Source organism: Triticum urartu, chromosome 2A, assembly GCF_056163025.1.
Source record: "Triticum urartu cultivar PI428250 chromosome 2A, HENAU_Tu73, whole genome shotgun sequence".
Classification (NCBI taxonomy): domain Eukaryota; kingdom Viridiplantae; phylum Streptophyta; class Magnoliopsida; order Poales; family Poaceae; genus Triticum; species Triticum urartu.
The window spans coordinates 646,327,597-646,347,760 of record NC_141874.1 but is presented as its reverse complement, the minus strand read 5'-3'; the positions used below and the strand labels follow the sequence as shown (position 1 = coordinate 646,347,760).

General features: G+C 45.6%; 2 protein-coding genes across 2 annotated transcripts in view; one reads left to right on the top strand and one right to left on the bottom strand.

Annotated features, from left to right (window-relative positions):
• The window catches only part of LOC147986385 (uncharacterized), a 67,140-nt gene extending 63,353 nt beyond the window's left edge, over positions 1-3,787 (bottom strand). The window contains exons 1-2 of the mRNA XM_087541988.1: positions 3,455-3,787; positions 2,911-3,015 (exon numbers count right to left, since the gene is read on the bottom strand). Coding sequence (XP_087398114.1) covers positions 2,911-3,015; positions 3,455-3,787 — 438 coding nt within the window. The remainder of the gene's footprint in view (positions 1-2,910; positions 3,016-3,454) is intronic.
• A 12,223-nt stretch (positions 3,788-16,010) lies between these two features.
• Positions 16,011-18,184, top strand: LOC125539378 (5-amino-6-(5-phospho-D-ribitylamino)uracil phosphatase, chloroplastic). Its single transcript, XM_048702819.2, has 2 exons — positions 16,011-16,176; positions 16,922-18,184. Exon 2 carries the CDS (start codon positions 17,029-17,031, stop codon positions 18,064-18,066), a length of 1,038 nt encoding a protein of 345 aa, XP_048558776.1. The 5' UTR covers positions 16,011-16,176; positions 16,922-17,028; the 3' UTR covers positions 18,067-18,184.
• Positions 18,185-20,164: the final 1,980 nt, after the last annotated feature.

The following is a 20,164-nucleotide window of genomic DNA, read 5'->3' as shown; positions in this document are numbered from 1 at the left end:
CTGTCAGCTCGGACCCACCGAAAGTGCCTCCTTATTACGCACAAAAAAATGAATACTCCCCCGGCTAGCTGGGACCCACCTTGGTGGGAGGCTGACTTGTGGGCCTACTAAGTTGACGGGGACGAAGGGCTTTGTCAACTTAGTCAATATGAATGATTCTAGCTCCAGTGACCGTACGATGTCCATCTAACGGTCGTAGTGCTTCTTCAACCTCTGGTCTTCTTGCTCCAGCCGCCCAAAGCAGCGCCGGTCGTGCCGCATGCTCCTGCCTCCCGTGGCCGGCTGTGCTGCCGCGGAGGCCTCACCGCCTCCTACTATTCCCACCGTTGGCTAGGCCCTACGGCGACGGCAGCCTCACACCGTAGCCGAACCAGTGAACCCTCGTACTCCTCTCCGCGCGGGTTTCCACTGCCGCGTCTTCCCCGGCTCTGCGTCGTCCCCTTCCTAGGCCTCGTCGTCGTCCACCGCCATGGTGTTCTCGGCGTGGCGTGGTCAATGTGGTCAACGACCGACTTCCATCGGAAGAGTACTGTGCGTGGAGACGCTGACAGCTGGGTCCACGGCCGCAGCAAGGAAGTGCCTCCTTATTACGTGCACAATAATTATTCCTCCACCTGACAGCGGGGACCCACCGGACGGGCCATCGTATTTTGCGAAAAAAACGTTTTCCCCTGACTGCTAGGACCCACCAGCTACATCTTTGCATGCAAGGAAGTGCCTGACAGTCAGGACCCACCTGGTCGAAGCGTACGTAGCGTTGTCATTCTGGTCGTGAACGCGTACGTACATATATACTGGTCGATGTAGAGGCGTGCACGTGTCGTAGTAGAGGCACGCACATAGCATGTACACGTACGTACAACGGCCAGGGTGCAAGAAAGAAATATGGCCACGTATGTGTACATACGGGCGGGGTCTCGAACGCCTACCCGCGCATACGTACGACCAGGGCTCGTGTACATCTCTGGGTCAGAACGGAGAAACAACGTCGTCGTCGTGTTCATGGGGAGGCAACGGAACGCGTCGTGTTCATGGGGAGGCAATGGAATGCGTCGTGTTCATCGGGAGGGCTTGGACGGAACATGCGATGGAAACGAGGCCTGGCGTACCGCAGAACGGAGGAAATGGCCTTGTGTTCGACCAGCCACGTTCAAAACGGGATCCTGTTGATCGGGAGGGGTCTGGCGTACCGCAAAATGGAGGAAACGGACCTCCTACGGTCGAAACGGGGGTCCTGTTGATCGGGAGGGGTGTGGCGTACCGCAAAACGGACGAAACAGACTTGTGTTGGAGCGCTACAGTCGAAACGGGGGTCCTGTTCATCGGGAGGGGTGTGGCATACCGCAAAACGGGACTCCACGGGATATTGTTCATCTCCACCATCGACCCCCTCCAGCCTCCACGAGCTACTGTTCATCCACCGTCGACCTCCTCCAGCCTCCACCTGCGACTGTTCATCCACAGGCTGCTGTTCATCCAGCCTCCACTGTGCGCTACTCCACCGGCTACTGTTTAACCAGCCCTCTCCACGGGCTCCTGTTCAACCACCCCTCCACGGGCTACTGTTCATCCTGCCCTCCACGGGATGGTCCTGTTCATCCAGCCCCAACTGGCTCGATCGATCGGGGTCCTGTTCATCCAGAGACAACACCACGGGGTCCTGTTCATCCACCCCCACCGGGAACTGTTCATCCACCCCCCCCCCCCCCCGCAACGCTCACTGTTCATCTAGAGGCAGAATTGATCGGGTTCAGTTAGCAGCAATAGCGAAGGAATCGCTCGATCGGGTTCAGTTAACAGCCATCGATCGATCGCTCGGGTTCAGTAACGCGTAGCCTGCAGTGCAATCGCTCGGGTTCAGTTAGATCCCAACACCTTCGCTCGGGTTCAGTTAGAGCCAACGCCTCGCACACACGCGCGTACGTGTATGAGAGAAGCGCGCATCGCTCGGCCCCCGACCTCCCACCGTAACCGGTAACTCCCCGAAATTTTCCTCGCCCTCGCTTCTACCACGGTTTTTTCCGTCATGGATGGCCCAAAGAATGCCATGCAGCTGCGTCTCCGGCCCGCCCAGGACGAAAAGCCCATTTTCTATCATGATTTTTTGTCATAGAAGTAGGAGCCCACCACATCTATGATGATACCGGGTTTTGTCACAATTATCGTCATAGAAGTGTCATATGTATGACAGAAAAAAATTTCGTTCACCCCAAAGTGTCATGGATGTGTCTTTCTTTTTGTAGTGCAACCTACTAGCACCAATCCCGGACTTGGAGACAAGAATTGGATACAAGAGATGAACTAGGGTTTTGAGATGAGATGGTGCTGATGAAGATGTTGATGGAGATTGCCCTCTCCCGATGAGAGGAGCGTTGGTGATGACGATGGTGATGATTTCCCCCTCCGGGAGGGAAGTTTCCCCGGTAGAACAACTCCGCCAGAGCCCTAGATTGGTTCCGCCAAGGTTCCGCCTCGTGGCGGCGAAGTTTCGTCCGAGAAGATGGCTTATGATTTTTTCCCATCGAAAGACTCCATATAGCAGAAGATGGCCACCGGAGGGCCACTAGGGGGCCCACGAGGTAGGGGGCGCGCCCAGGGGGTAGGGCGCGCCCCCCACCCTCGTGGGCAGGGTGTGGCCCCCCTGGTGAAGTTCTTACTCTCGGTATTTTTTATATATTTGGAAAACATCTTCCGTGAAGTTTCAGGACTTTTGGAGCTGTGCAGAATAGGTCTCTAATATTTGCTCCTTTTCCAGCCCAGAATCCCAGCTGCCGGCATTCTCCCTCTTTATGTAAACCTTGTAAAATAAGAGAGAATAGGTAGAAGTATTGTGACATAGTGCGTAATAACAGCCCATAATGCAATAAATATTGATATAAAAGCATGATGCAAAATGGACATATCAGCTACTAAGGCACTGGTCAGCTCCTCTTTGGCTTTGGAAGTTTCAGCTTGTTGGGACTTGATATTTTCTTGAAGATCAGCGGTTTGAGATTCCTTTTTGCTCAGCTCAGCCTGTAAGAGACATACATGTTATGAGTTGGCAGCATTTTGAAGTACCAAGCACATAACAAGTTATACACTTGGCACTTGGGGGCTAATGCCTATTGCTTCTTATTAAATTTCTCTTCTAAAGTCCCAAGATCAATTCAAGTATTATTCTTGGCACTTGGGGGCTAATGCGTATTTGCTCAATAATACAGCCCCAATTCATCTTGAAGAGATAAACCGGCCCTTGGGGGCTACACAAAAAAAACTTGCAAGATTAATACTCTAAAGTCTCGGTTCATCCTGAAAAGATAAACCGACCCTTGGGGGCTACGCAGGCAAAGTTGAAGTATTACAAAGTCCCGATTTACATTGATATCATAAATCGGCCCTTGGGGGCTACTGGGGTTGATATTAGAAATTAGATACAAGAGAGAAACAATTATGGAGAGTTAACAGTATTTACCTCATATCGCTCTTTCATCAGGTTCACTAAACCGGCTTCATAGTCGCGGCTTGTGTACAGGTGGTTTAAAAACCCAAAGTGGATATCTTGGGCGTTAAGGTGGGCATAGCTTTCCAAATCTGTTTTCCACTTGCCCTTATCCATAGCAGCAAATTCTTCCTTGGCACTATGTTTTGATAAAGCAATGGGATTACCAGGAGTTGTGTAGCCTAAACCAGTAACAATGACATCATCTAATTGGTCATTGGCTGCTTTGACTGGGCTTGGCAGTTTATCTGCAGCCTTAGCTGGGCTTGGCGGGTCAGTAGCATGGCCTGTGGGATCATCTTCCATCCGTTCAGTAAAGGTTTCATGATGTTGCGTTGGCGGATCATCAAGAATAGCGTCAGCATTTGGCTCAAACTTTTTGGGATCTTTTCCGGTTCAGTGTCCGGATTATCATCAGCCGGTTTATTCAATTTTTCCTTTTTGCTGGGCCTAGCTTTGGCTCTGAAATGAATGGAAATAAAGGTTAGTAGATTAAACATGTGCAAGGCATAAAGAGCTAAGTGTAGTATGCTTACCCAGGAACAATCTTAAAGGGAGGAAGTTGTGTCCTTGTTGATTCACCACAGGATGAATGGGAAGTTCCCTGGTAGTTTGAGTCAGATGGATTAAGAGGTTGCCGAAAATAACCATCCTTGGGATAAGATGTGTCAGGAATGGATGAAACCTCTGGTGGGCGTTTACGAACCGGCGTGTTCGGTAAACCGGATGAAGTAACCACCTGGCCACTATGCCGGGTTATGCGGCGAGCTTCATGCTGCTATTTCTTCAAAAGAAAGTTTGGATCCAGATAAGCTAGAGGGTGTGAAAAATTTACTTTACAGTTTGCTTGACGGGTTTTCTGTGTTGGCTGAGGATCTGAACCGGAGGAAAGAATAATTACATCTACATCATCAGCCCGGCTAGCTTCAGCGTCATCCTGATAATGGTCATTGTCAATGAGGTGTATGAAAAATGAACTAAGAGAATCAAGTTCTACCTCTGATTCCGGGTTGTCAAGATCTTCGTCAAGGTTCAGCTCGGTGGACTCATCTGCTTTCTTCTTGGTAGGATTTTTGACGACCTTTGTCTTGGGTCGAGGGGTCTTGGCTGGTTTATCCTGAGGTTTCTTCTTCCAAAATGGGTCGTCACCCTGTTAAAAGATTGGCAAAGGTTATAAGGAAGAGTTAAGAATGTCAGGTTCAAATAGGAGTTAAGCAATTCTTACAGCTGGCGGTTTATTCGAAACACAGAAGGGACTTAGCCCTGTTTTGCTGCAGACAACCACCGATTCATCCAGTATCTTTTTAACAGCTTCAGTGATTTCAGTGTCAGTTAACCGAATGTTAGTGTGCCACTAAGGGTCTTTTAAGTCCCCTGTGTACTCGCACATTAAACCGGGGCGACGGCTTAAAGGCAAAATACCCCAAGATATCCAGCAACGAACAAAGTCAATTCATGTTAAACCATTAGCCATAAAGGCTCTGAGCTTTGCAAGTTGTGGTGCATATTTGGCCCGTTCTTTTGCAGTCAACCTTTGGGGAAATGGATGTGTATTGGTAAGTCGGTGAGCACGATAATCCGGCAGAGGATTCTCATCATCAGGGGAAGTATCCTTGCAATAGAACCAAGTTTGGTTCCAATCCTTAGGGTGACTATGATGCTTGGCGTGAGGGAAGCTGACGAAACGCCGCCAAGTTCAGTATTGGGTCCGTCTACAAATTTGGTACAGCGGTTTAAATAGAAAAAGTCCCTGAACAGTTCAACGGTAGACTCTTCTTGCAGATAAGCCTCGCAAAACACTTGAAAATTGCATATATTGGACACAGAGTTAGGTCCAATATCTTGAGGGTGGATCTGGAAGCTAGCAAGCACAACACGTAATTTTTTTGATCCGGGAGGTTTAAAACCACGGCTCAGATGATCAACAAACACAACCATTGTTGGAAATATGCCCTAGAGGTAATAATAAAAGCATTATTATTATATTTCCTTGTTCATGATAATTGTCTTTATTCATGCTATAATTGTATTATCCGGAAATCGTAATACATGTGTGAATAATAGACACCAACATGTCCCTAGTAAGCCTCTAGTTGACTAGCTCGTTGATCAACAGATAGTCATGCTATAATTGCTGGATCAAGAAGGAGGAGACGTTACGCTGACCGTACGTGTGTTGAACGCGGAGGTGCTGTCCGTTTGGCGCTAGGATCTCCGGTGATTTGGATCACGTCGAGTACGCCTTCCTCATCCCCGTTCTTTGAACGCTTCCGCGCGTGATCTACAAAGGTATGTAGATGCAATCCGATCACTCGTTGCTAGATGAACTCCTAGATGGATCTTGGTGAAACCGTAGGAAAATTTTTGTTTTCTGCAACGTTCACCAACAGTGGCATCATGAGCTAGGTCTATGCGTAGTTCTTCTTGCGCGAGTAGAACACAATTTGTTGTGGGTGTAGATGTTGTCAACTTTCTTGCTGCTACTAGTCTTATCTTACTTCAACGGTATTGTGGGATGAAGCGGCCCGGACCAACCTTACACGTACGCTTACGTGAGACCGGTTCCACTGACTGACATGCACTAGTTGCATAAGGTGGCTGGCGGGTGTCTGTCTCTCCCACTTTAGTTGGAGCGGATTCGATGAAAAGGGTCCTTATGAAGGGTAAATAGAAGTTGACAAATCACGTTGTGGCTTTCACGTAGGTAAGAAAACGTTCTTGCTAGAACCCTAATACAGCCACGTAAAACTTGCAACAACAATTAGAGGACGTCTAACTTGTTTTTGCAGCAAGTGTTTTGTGATGTGATATGGCCAAAGTTGTGATGAATGATGAATGATATATATGTGATGTATGAGATGTTCATGCTATTGTAATAGGAATCACGACTTGCATGTCGATGAGTATGACAACCGGCAGGAGCCATAGGAGTTGTCTTTATTTTTGTATGACCTGCGTGTCATTGAGAAACGCCATGTAAATTACTTTACTTTATTGCTAAACGCGTTAGCCATAGTAGTAGAAGTAATAGTTGGCGAGCAACTTCATGGAGACACGATGATGGAGATCATGATGATGAAGATCATGGTGTCAAGCCGGTGACAGGATGATCATGGAGCCCCAAGATGGAGATCAAAGGAGCTATGTGATATTGGCCATATCATGTCACTATTATTATTTGATTGCATGTGATGTTAATCATGTTTTGTACATCTTGTTTACTTAGAACGACGGTAGTAAATAAGATGATCCCTCATAATAATTTCAAGAAAGTGTTTCCCTAACTGTGCACCGTTGCGACAGTTCGTTGTTTCAAAGCACCACGTGATGATCGGGTGTTTGATTCAGACATTCACATACAATGGGTGTAAGACAGATTTACACATGCAAACACTTAGGTTGACTTGACGAGCCTAGCATGTACAGACATGGCCTCGGAACACAGAAGACCGAAAGGTCGAGCATCAGTCGTATAGAAGATACGATCAACATGAAGATGTTCACCGATGTTAACTAGACCGTCTCACGTGATGATCGGACACGGCCTAGTCAACTCGGATCATGTTATACTTAGATGACTGGAGGGATGTCTATCTAAGTGGGAGTTCATTGAATAATTTGATTAGATGAACTTTATTATCATGAACTTAGTCTAAAATCTTTACAATATGTCTTGTAGATCAAATGGCCAACGTAGTCCTCAATTTCAACGCGTTCCTAGAGAAAACCAAGCTGAAAGACGATGGCAGCAACTATACGGACTGGGTCCGGAACCTGAGGATCATCCTCATAGCTGCCAAGAAAGAATATGTCCTACAAGCACCGCTAGGTGACCCACCCGTTCCACAGAACCAAGACGTTATGAACGCTTGGCAGACACGTGCTGATGACTACTCCCTCGTTCAGTGCGGCATGCTTTACAGCTTAGAGCCGGGACTCCAAAAGCGTTTTGAGAGACATGGAGCATATGAGATGTTCGAAGAGCTGAATATGGTTTTTCAAGATCATGCCCGGGTCGAGAGATATGAAGTCTCTGAAAAATTCTTCAGCTGTAAGATGGAGGAAAATAGTTCTATCAGTGAGCACATACTCACTATGTCTGGGTTACATAACCGCTTGACTCAGCTGGGAGTTAATCTCCCGGATGATGCGGTCATTGACAGAATCCTCCAGTCGCTTCCACCAAGCTACAAGAGCTTTGTGATGAACTTCAATATGCAGGGGATGGAAAAGACCATTCCTGAGTTATTTTCAATGCTAAAATCAGCAGAGGTAGAAGTCAAGAAGGAACATCAAGTGTTGATGGTGAATAAAACTGCTAAGTTCAAGAAGGGCAAGGGTAAAAAGAACTTCAAGAAGGATGGCAAGGTAGTTGCCACGCCCGGCAAGCAAGCTGCCGGGAAGAAGCCAAAGAATGGACCCAAGCCCGAGACTGAGTGCTTTTATTGCAAGGGAAGTGGTCACTGGAAGCGGAACTTCCCCAAATACTTAGCGGACAAGAAGGCCGGCAAAACAAAAGGTATATGTGATATACATGTAATTGATGTGTACCTTACCAGTATCCGTAGTAGCTCCTGGGTATTTGATACCGGTGCAGTTGCTCACATTTGTAACTCAAAACAGGGGCTGCGGAATAAGCGGAGATTGGCAAAGGACGAGGTGACGTTGCGCGTCGGGAATGGTTCCAAGGTCAATGTGATCGCCGTCGGCACGCTACCTCTACATTTACCTTCGGGATTAGTATTAAACCTTAATAATTGTTATTTAGTGCCAGCTTTGAGCATGAACATTGTATCGGGATCTCGTTTAATTCGAGATGGCTACTCATTTAAATCTGAGAATAATGGTTGTTCTATTTATATGAGAGATATGTTTTATGGTCATGCTCCGATGGTGAATGGTTTATTCTTAATGAATCTCGAGCGTAATACTACACATGTTCATAGTGTGAGTACCAAAAGATGTAAGATTGATAATGATAGTCCCACATACTTGTGGCACTGCCGCCTTGGTCACATAGGTATCAAACGCATGAAGAAGCTCCATGCTGATGGACTTTTAGAGTCTCTTGATTACGAATCATTTGACACGTGCGAACCATGCCTCATGGGTAAAATGACCAAGACTCCGTTCTCAGGAACAATGGAGCGAGCAACCAACTTATTGGAAATCATACATACTGATGTGTGCGGTCCAATGAGTGTTGAAGCTCGCGGTGGCTATCGTTATGTTCTCACCCTCACTAATGACTTGAGTAGATATGGGTATGTCTAATTAATGAAACACAAGTCTGAGACCTTTGAAAAGTTTAAGGAATTTCAGAGTGAGGTTGAGAATCAACGTGACAGGAAAATCAAGTTCCTACGATCAGATCATGGAGGAGAATACTTGAGTCATGAGTTTGGCACACACTTAAGAAAATGTGGAATAGTTTCACAGCTCACGCCGCCTGGAACACCTCAGCGTAATGGTTTGTCCGAACGTCGTAATCGCACTCTATTAGATAAGGTGCGATCTATGATGTCTCTTGCCGATTTACCGCTTTCTTTTTGGGGCTATGCTTTAGAGACTGCCACATTCACTTTAAATAGGGCTCCGTCGAAATCCGTTGAGACGACACCGTATGAATTATGGTTTGGGAAGAAACCTAAGCTGTCGTTTCTAAAAGTTTGGGGATGCGATGCTTATGTCAAGAAAATTCAACCTGAAAAGCTCGAAGCCAAGTCGGAAAAATGCGTCTTCATAGGATACCCTAAAGAAACTATTGGGTATACCTTCTACCTCAGATCCGAAGGCAAGATCTTTGTTGCCAAGAATGGATCCTTTCTAGAGAAAGAGTTTCTCTCGAAAGAAGTAAGTGGGAGGAAAGTAGAACTTGATGAAGTATTACCTCTTGAACCGGAAAAGGGCGCAACTCAAGAAAATGTTCCTGAGGTGCCTGCACCGACTAGAGAGGAAGTTAATGATGATGATCAAGATACTTCTGATCAAGCTCCTACTGAAATTCGTAGGTCCACAAGGACACGTTCCGCACCAGAGTGGTACGGCAACCCTGTCTTGGAAATCATGTTGTTAGACAACGGTGAACCTTCGAACTATGAAGAAGCGATGGCGGGCCCGGATTCCGACAAATGGCTAGAAGCCATGAAATCCGAGATAGGATCCATGTATGAAAACGAAGTGTGGACTTTGACTGACTTGCCCGTTGAGCGGCGAGCCATAGAAAATAAATGGATCTTTAAGAAGAAGACATACGCGGATGGTAATGTGACCATCTATAAAGCTTGGCTTGTCGCTAAGGGTTATCGACAAGTTCAAGGGGTTGACTACGATGAGACTTTCTCACTGGTAGCGAAGCTAAAGTCTGTCCGAATCATGTTAGCAATTGCCGCATTCTACGATTATGAGATATGGCAAATGGACGTCAAAACGACATTCCTTAATGGTTTCCTTAAGGAAGAATTGTATATGATGCAGCCGGAAGGTTTTGTCGATCCTAAGAATACTAACAAGGTGTGCAAGCTCCAACGCTCGATTTATGGGCTGGTGCAAGCATCTCGGAGTTGGAACATTCGCTTTGATGAGATGATCAAAGCGTTTGGGTTTACACAGACTTATGGAGAAGCCCGCGTTTACAAGAAAGTGAGTGGGAGCTCTGTAGCATTTCTCATATTATATGTAGATGACATACTTTTGATGGGAAATGATATAGAACTCTTGGACAGCACTAAGGCCTACTTGAATAAGAGTTTTTCAATGAAGGACCTTGGAGAAGCTCCTTATATATTAGGCATCAAGATCTACAGAGATAGATCAAGACGCCTCATAGGTCTTTCACAAAGCACATACCTTGACAAGATATTGAAGAAGTTCAATATGGATCAATCTAAGAAGGGGTTATTGCCTGTGTTACAGGGTATGAAATTGAGCTCAGCTCAATGTCCGACCACGGCAGAAGATATAGAAGAGATGAGTGTCATCCCCTATGCCTCAGCCATAGGTTCTATTATGTATGCCATGCTGTGTACCAGACCTGATGTAAACCTTGCCGTAAGTTTGGTAGGAAGGTACCAAAGTAATCCCGGCAAGGAACACTGGACAGCGGTCAAGAATATCCTGAAGTACCTGAAAAGGACTAAGGAAATGTTTCTCGTTTATGGAGGTGACAAAGAGCTCGTCATAAAGGGTTACGTCAACGCTAGCTTCGACACAGATCTGGATGACTCAAAGTCACAAACCGGATACGTGTATATTTTGAATGGTGGGGTAGTAAGCTGGTGCAGTTGCAAGCAGAGCGTCGTGGCGGGATCTACATGTGAAGCGGAGTACATGGCAGCCTCGGAGGCAGCACATGAAGCAATTTGGGTGAAGGAGTTCATCACCGACCTAGGAGTCATACCCAATGCGTCGGGGCCGATCAATCTCTTCTGTGACAACACTGGAGCCATTGCACTTGCCAAGGAGCCCAGGTTTCACAAGAAGACAAGGCACATCAAGCGTCACTTCAACTCCATTCGTGAAAATGTTCAAGATGGAGACATAGAGATTTGTAAAGTACATACGGACCTGAATGTAGCAGATCCGTTGACTAAACCTCTCCCTAGAGCAAAACATGATCAACACCAGAATTCCATGGGTGTTCGATTCATCACAATGTAACTAGATTATTGACTCTAGTGCAAGTGTGAGACTGTTGGAAATATGCCCTAGAGGCAATAATAAAAGCATTATTATTATATTTCCTTGTTCATGATAATTGTCTTTATTCATGCTATAATTGTATTATCCGGAAATCGTAATACATGTGTGAATAATAGACACCAACATGTCCCTAGTAAGCCTCTAGTTGACTAGCTCGTTGATCAACAGATAGTCATGGTTTCCTGACTATGGACATTGGATGTCATTGATAACGAGATCACATCATTAGGAGAATGATGTGATGGACAAGACCCAATCCTAAACATAGCACAAGATCGTATAGTTCGTTTGCTAGAGTTTTCCAATGTCAAGTATCTTTTCCTTAGACCATGAGATCGTGTAACTCCTGGATACCGTAGGAGAGCTTTGGGTGTGCCAAACGTCACAACGTAACTGGGTGACTATAAAGGTATACTACGGGTATCTCCGAAAGTGTCTGTTGGGTTGACACGGATCAAGACTGGGATTTGTCACTCCGTATGACGGAGAGGTATCACTGGGCCCACTCGGTAATGCATCATCATAATGAGCTCAAAGTAACCAAGTGTCTGGTCACAGGATCATGCATTACGGTACGAGTAAAGTGACTTGCCGGTAACGAGATTGAACGAGGTATTGGGATACCGACGATCGAATCTCGGGCAAGTAACATACCGATTGACAAAGGGAATTGTATACGGGGTTGCTTGAATCCTCGACATCGTGGTTCATCCGATGAGATCATCGAGGAGCATGTGGGAGCCAACATGGGTATCCAGATCCCGCTGTTGGTTATTGGTCGGAGAGCGATCTCGGTCATGTCTGCGTGTCTCCCGAACCTGTAGGGTCTACACACTTAAGGTTCGGTGACGCTAGGGTTGTAGGGATATGTATATGCAGTAACCCGAATGTTGTTCGGAGTCCCGGATGAGATCCCGGACGTCACGAGGAGTTCCGGAATGGTCCGGAGGTAAAGAATTATATATAGGAAGTGCTATTTCGGGCATCGGGACAAGTTTCGGGGTCACCGGTATTGTACTGGGACCACTGGAAGGGTCCCGGGGGTCCACCGGGTGGGGCCACCTGCCCCGGGGGGCCACATGGGCTGTAGGGGGTGCGCCTTGGCCTATATGGGCCAAGGGCACTAGCCCCAAGAGGCCCATGCGCCTAGGGTTTCAAGGAGGGAAGAGTCCCAAAAGGGGAAGGCACCCCTAGGTGCCTTGGGGAGGAAGGATTCCTCCCCTTGGCCTCACCCCCCTAGGAGATTGGATCTCCTAGGGCCGGCGCCCCCCCTTGGCCCTCCTATATATAGTGGGGAGATGGAGGACTTCTGACCCACGCCTTTGGTGCCTCCCTCTCCCTCTCCAACACATCCTCCTCCTCCATAGTGCTTGGCGAAGCTCTGCCGGAGTACTGCAGCTCCATCACCACCACGCCGTCGTGCTGCTGCTGGAGCCATCTTCCTCAACCTCTCCTTCCCCCTTGCTGGATCAAGAAGGAGGAGACGTTACGCTGACCGTACGTGTGTTGAACGCGGAGGTGCCGTCCGTTCGGCGCTAGGATCTCCGGTGATTTGGATCACGTCGAGTGCGCCTTCCTCATCCCCGTTCTTTGAACGCTTCCGCGCGTGATCTACAAAGGTATGTAGATGCAATCCGATCACTCGTTGCTAGATGAACTCCTAGATGGATCTTGGTGAAACCATAGGAAAATTTTTGTTCTCTGCAACGTTCCCCAACAACCATCTCGTCATCCTTGGGTGTAGGAGGATTTTCTGGACCGGCGGCTCGCTAGTGGATTTCACTCTGTTTTGGTAAAGCGCCAGTTATAACACATCCTTTCAGATCTTCTTCCGTAATCCAGGATGGAACCCAGTTACAAGCATAAAAAGTCTTGGCCATTTCTTAGACAACCTGAAGGAAGGTTTGTGCCGGTTTAAGATTCATGGTTGACAAGCATAAAGCGTTGCAGGTTAAGAGACAAAAGGTATTCAGGCATGCAAAAATGTTAAACCGGAGGTTGATGCTATTATAAATGATAAAGCGATTGGCGGTTTACAAGGGGACTAATGGTATATGGCAGGTTATTTTCTAAAAGATAAATTGCCTACACGGACAATGAGAGTATAGATCTGAAGCCAAAAAATGACTAAGTGAGGAAGAACAAGTTTCACAGTTTCACATTAGAATTTCAGATCTACCACATGTCAGGGAAAGGAAAATATTTAGACCTAAAGGTTGGTGCTTGAGCAGTTCATGAAGTTCCAGATCGGGTTTTTCTACACAAAAGAGATGGTCTGATGGCAAAAGAAGGACTATCATTGCTACCGCATAAGGATATATCAGGTTTGGAATCTATCATGTAGCCTATGATGAAGAACAGGGGAAGAACACCACGAAACTTTCATGAGCCCGTGCGAACCCTAAACGGATCTATAGAGGAGAAGAAGAAGAACTTACCGAAACTATTGAATGGCGGAGGTGCGTGAGCAGGGTCTGGTCCGAATAGGTCGATGCAGCGGCCAAAGTCGAAGCAAAGGTGAAGTCCGACGGCGGCGGCGGAGCTCGAGCGCTGGGGCGACGCGAGGAAGACGACGAGACGAAGAGGCATGAAGTGAAAAGTGAAAACGACCCTCGACCCTATTTATAAGGTGAATGGATAAGTGGCAGGCGCGAGAATCGAGGAGGTCAAAAAATGGATATGCAGACATGTGGACGCCTCGAATTTTGGAGATCCATTAAAGGAGATACATTAAAAGATTTGGGTTCTGTGTAAAGTTAATAGCGGATGACGTCACGACGGGTTATCATGGTCTTGGAAGATGACATCACGGCGGTTTACAAGATTTTTGTGAAGATATTGAAGAAGGAATTTTTCTAAGTGCTGAAGATTGACATGAACAAGTTCAAATCAACCTGGGGCCTAATGTTGGGGATATAACTATTGAGTATAAACTGCCCAGGAGCAGCCGGGTTATACTCATAGTGGTTTACTCTTATTGAAGCCCATGAAGACAAGGAATATGGCGCTTCACGGTGGAGATTAACAACAAGGCCCAAAGCCCAAAGGCGGATTAGGGCCCGTAGAGGTAAACCACCATATGGTGTGTAACTTTTATTGTAAGATAGGAAAGGGTAGAAACCGAGCCAGACACGTTTATGAGCCGGCCGGGATTCTGTAAACCGCTGGGCGTCAACCTGTGTATATAAAGGGACGACCCGGCGGTGGTTCAAAGACAGAAAAGAACAACAACTCGAGAGCGAGGCAAAGCGTATTTCGTTCCCTGGTCATCGAAACCCTAGCAAACCCATCACAACTGGGAGTAGGCTTTTACCTTCACCGCAAGGGGCCGAACCAGTATAAACTCCTTGCGTCCTTTGTCCCGCTTTAACCCCTTTAAGCTAACTATGTTGCGATGGCTTCACGACTAAGTCCTCACAGTAGGACATCTGTCGTGACAACCCCACGACAAGTACTTTTTTTAAAACGGTGGCAAAAGATTTACCTCGTCGATTAATTACAGCATGAGTACTATATTCTATTCGATGTAACTCTCAACATGGACTTTTGCCATTGTACTTTTGTGTTGTTAGTTTGATCCAACCGGAATTCATAGTGTTCAAGAATAATGCCCATTTTGTTCAAGTGCAATGTGCTAGCAGCGTCACTGTTATGAGTTTTATGTGACTTGTGCATATCCGTGGCCACTTCTTTCAATGTTCTTCAGTTCTTTAATGGTTTCGTTTTGAAAGTCCGGGATTTAGGACAACTTATTTCAGGCGCACTAAACCGTTGTTTGGACATCATTCATGGCCCCTCATACTTTTGATTGCTTTTAATTTTTTTTGCTTCTTGTGAAATTGTTTGAATGATAAATTATTTTTCAGGTTAATCAGTTTATATTTATTTATTTTCTTCCGTTGTAACGCACGGATATGTTTGCTTTAAAAAAATATATAAACGGAGCTGAATTTCTTCATTTTTTTCATCTGTCATGGTATTTACCCGACACAAATGAATTGATGTCCCGTGAAGTGAGAGAGGGGCTAAAACACATTATTTAACCCAACTGTTTTAGCTAGATTTTTTCACGACTCCGTGCAAAATTCGGAAAAAAATTGCTGCTCAATGCAAATTTTGATTTTTTTTCATGGCGTAGTGCAAATCCGAAAGAGTACTCCAACTTTCCAAAATAATACCTTCTACGGAAGATTCGAAAATTAGTCCTTTAATATCAGAACCGTCATACAAAATTTATACAGAAGTATCGTATGTGTAGCATGGTTTTTTATGTATGACTTATATGCATTCCTGCTAGCTTTTGGCACGCGCCTCCCTGCAGCCACCAGATGACACCGTTTAGTTATTGTTGCGTTGTGCTTATGGATGTTTCTATGGACACGTCAATCATCTCTCCCGTTGCGACACACGGGCATTTTGTGCTAGTAATAATAAAATCAACTAAAGTGTATACCATAAAACAGATGGAATTTCGTCAAAATCTGATTTGGTGTTTCTTTTTGGAAGAAAAGCAAGGGGTGGAGCTTGTAAACTGCCCATTCTTAAATGCTCTCTGGAAGATGGCCGGCCGGATTAAATGGGACCGGACCAACCCGTGTTTGACGGCGCTTCTTTTCATGGGCTGACGCGCGCATGCTGCCCAAGAAAACGAAGCGACTGCGGCCCATAGCGAAGCGCCGTCTCCTCGGCTCTGGAGCACACCCCTCACAAGTCCCCGGCCCCACCCCCACACGGCCGACGCACAGGCTGACAAGCGGCCCCTCGCCCCTCGTGTCCCAGCTGCCATGGACACGGAGCAGCCGCCGCGAGGACCAATCGACATCGACAAGGCAGCCGGCCGCATTATTGCCTATCCTGATGGAGGCCATCTCCACCATCCAAAGGGAAGAAGCGCCGGGGACCGAGCGGGGGCGCCTCCTCTACTCCCTCTCCACTCCCGCCGATGCTCTCTTCAGCTCCCCCTCCGACCCCCGCCTCCTCTTCTTCTTCCCCCGGTAAGCAAGATCCCCGTCTCCCCCCTGGATTCGTAGCCTTTTGCTTGTGCTAAGATATACTGGAGCATCCATTCTCTCTCTTTCTGCCATGTGCTGTTGAGTATGTGTTCAAGAACGGTTCGCATTTGGCCGTTTGGTGCTTAGCCGGATTGAATGTAGCACCAAATAATCGTTTTAATGATTAAGTTTGCTATAGGAGAAGTAGCATATTACCATTTTATGGAGTCTCTCGGTTCACAGGCTGAGCAGCTCTGTTCCAATGTGTGCCTCCTTTTATGCTAATAAAGTGTATGTTTTCCCTTGCACGAACAGTAAGATTGCGTAGAAGCGCAGAAGGATCTTTTTTAGCAAAAGGCACCGTGAAGTCCTCAAGTAGCCTTTTACGGCCACATAGCAACTTTTAGTCCATGTTTTGGTTCATCTGCCGAAAATTGGGGCTCTGCGTTTATTTTGTTTCTTGCATTTCTATAAGTCAATAGGAGTAGGAGTTTGAATAAGTTTGTCCTCACAGTGCTAGAATGTACTAGTAGATTTACAAATCAAAGGTGCACACTAATCTAGTGAACGATATAATGGAACAAAAACATGTCCCCTTTTTCTTCAGACCACCATACTTAAGTAAAACCCAAGTGAAGCCGAGCTGTTCAGGTTGAGGGATTAAACACAGCAGGCACAGTTTTCTGCTCCATTTAATATACATGTGCATCGTGTGCTTATACTACCATTTGCTTGGTTCTTAACACAGGTGAAGTGTTCAGCTATGCTTCTCATTGACCAGTCACACCTGAACTGAATCGACCTTGCTACCAAGCGCTTGACAGTTTCAGTGGAAGTATACAGGACTTTGAAGCAATGATCTCATCCATCAGCTTACTTGACAGTTCCCACCAGCTCATCCACAAACTGTACAGAAAATGCTGGCCAAGTAACTCAAATGCCAAACTGAACATGCATTCAACCGCGAAATCTGGGGGTAAGAGCATGAGGGTGAAGATGGCACTTCTGAAGCCCCATGCAACTGACTTCAAGAGGAACCATCAAGCCCACGAGGAAGACAATGTGTTCTACAAATTAGTTTATAGGCTCCCTGAGAGCCTTAGCTGTCTGTACACCAGTCAGAAACCAGTCAGAAAGAAGAAACAGCAGAAGCAAGGAACTGTGCCTAGTAACCGGTTTGGTGTGATCTTGGAGTGGGAGGGAGTTGTTGTGGAAGATGATGACCCTGACCTGGAGCCCCGAGTGTGGTACGTACTATCACTTGAAGAGGCAAAGTCTTTTCCTCATGATGAAATGCTGAAGGAAATCGAGGGAATGAGAACTGATCAGGCTATCTCAGAAGTCTTATGTTGGTCGACAGATGCAAAAGAAATTGAAAGGTTAGCAGCACGCAAGGAGGTAATATATCAGAAACTCCGAGGCACTTTCTACCAGCTGCGACCAGGTGTTCTCGACTTCTTGAACGCCCTTGTGGATTCTGACATTCCAATAGCAGTAACAGCTTCTCGCCCAAGAATGAGCCTGGAAGAAGGCATAAAAGCTGTTGGTCTGCAAGGCTATTTCGATGTCGTAGTGGCGGAGGAGGATTTCCGCCGAGGGAAACCCGAGGGCGACATGTTTGAGATTGCAGCAGAGCAACTTGATCTTGAGCCTGATGCTTGTCTTGTGATGGGTAGCTCAAACTTGACGACAGAGTCTGCGCATACCGCTGGGATGAGGTGTGTGGCGGTTGCAAGCCGGCACCCTGCCTATGAACTCCATGCAGCAAACCATGTTGTGAGATGGCTCGATCAGCTCTCTGTTGCTGACCTGCAGAGGCTCGCCAATGGCGAGGTTCTTGGACGCAGGGGCAGACGGTCTGACATGGACATGGAGATTATGATCGAGGAGTGATGTTTCTGCAGGCACTTATCTGCTACTAATATATAATCATGCTGTAACTTCAGTACTGCATTACAACATTTTGTAACAGACCAAGTAGTGTAACAGATCAGCGTTCACCTCTTGGTTTCTTGTAATGTATAACTGAAACTCGTCTAGCTTAGATGCTTTCAATCATCAGAAAGGAGTTTGAAGCGAAGAAACTTCCCACCGTGCAAATCTTTTGCTGTGTAGTACATATATTACCTCTTCTATTTTATTCCTCGGGCTTTCTCAGAGATGATCGCTGGAGTTGTTTAGTACTACTACATTGGTAAGTGCCGATTAACTGAAAATGTGTGGAAGGTTTTATTTACAGAAAGAACAGATGATGCCCATCTCTACGCATGGGCGTTATGCTAGCATTCATTAGGACAATCTAAACAATTTGCATATCAGTAGTGTGTAAAAATCTCAAAATTTTATCACGCTCCAGTAAAAAATGTAAATTCAATTACTACAACAAAAGTTTATGTTTTTGCACTGCCCACACCAAACAAGCAATTTAAACATTCTAAAACCAAAACTTGGCACATTATTTTTATAATACAATAGATATATACAAAGGGATAATTATTTTTGAGAAACTTCCATGAAAAATTCTACATTGTTTCCATGAGCATGAACACAAGTGTTCAAGGTCGACCCTCACTTCTCCAACGCATAACCTTCCAATCACTTCTCTTTTTGAAAAAGTTTTTAAGCATAAGAGGCAATTTTTTTTTGTATTTTCATTCTTTTAATTTTTTTGTTTGTTTCACCCACAACTAAAAAAACAAAAACAAAAGGGAAAACAAAATCTACTTAGTGAAGAAAGCAAACAAGCATACACGAGAATATCAACCCCACGCTATTGCCCCGGCAACGGCGCCACAAAAGAGCTTGATAATCCCTAAATGCAAGGAATCATCATAGCAATTTCCAAAGGTGGAAGTGATAAGTACGGAGTGTCGAACCCATAAGGAGCTAAAGATAAAGATCAATATTCTCTCAAGTCCTATCTGCCACTGATACGACTCTACGTACATCGAACGTTTGCTTTCATCTAGAAACGAGAAATAAAACTACGTTGTGGGTATGAAGAGGATAACTTTGCATGATATCGGAGAACTAAAATATAAAAATAAGTGTTGTTAACATAAAGTTAGAATATATTACTATATATTATAAGTAGGGAGTGTGGAATAATGATGGGTTGGTGTGCGGAATTGTCCTAGGCAATTGTTAACAAGATCGGTGATCGTTATTGCAATTTTATATGAGGGAGAGGCATAAGCTAACATAATTTCTCCTTGGATCATATGCACTTATGATTGAAACTCTAGCAAGCATCCGCAACTACTAAAGATCCAACCATAGCATTAAAATATCAAGTCCCCTTTATCCCATACGCAACAACCCCCTTACTCGGGTTTATGCTTTTGTCACTCAAGCAACCCACTATAAGCGGATCATGAACGTATTGCAACACCCTACAACGGTAATCCCTCACGTGTGCGCGGCACAGAAGGCACCATAGGACAGCACCAAAATAAAACATACAACTCAAACCAATCTAAATCATCAATCAATCCAAAGACAATAGAAATCTACTCAAAACATTATAGGATGGCAACACATCATTGAATCATAATATGTGGCATAAAGCACCATGTTCAAGTAGGGTATTACAGTGGTGTGCGAGAGAGTGGACCGCCGAAAAGAGATGAGGAAGATAATGAAGATGGTGATGTTGATGAAGACTATCACCGCGGCGATGTTCAAGCACCATGTTCAAGATGGTGATGTTCAAATTACTTTTGTATATTGTGCTGCTTCCGATAGTTGTTTCATCCCTGGAGACAACACCAGAGCAATATATTTTACCCTGTTTACAAAAACCTGGTTGTTTCCAACAGTAGAGATTGAGGCTCTCTTGCAGGTTTCTTTTTGCACCCTGACCAGTTTGCATTATATCCTTCTGATGTAGGGATAAAATTGCAAGAGACACACATTTTTCCTCGCCTATGAAACACAAATTTTCTGATTAACTCATCTCACATGTCTCATCTTCTACCACAGGTAAATATAT

Bases quoted from the DNA above. Each gene is read 5' to 3' on its own strand.
- LOC125539378 (XM_048702819.2), top strand. From the start codon at position 17,029: ATGATCTCATCCATCAGCTTACTTGACAGTTCCCACCAGCTCATCCAC.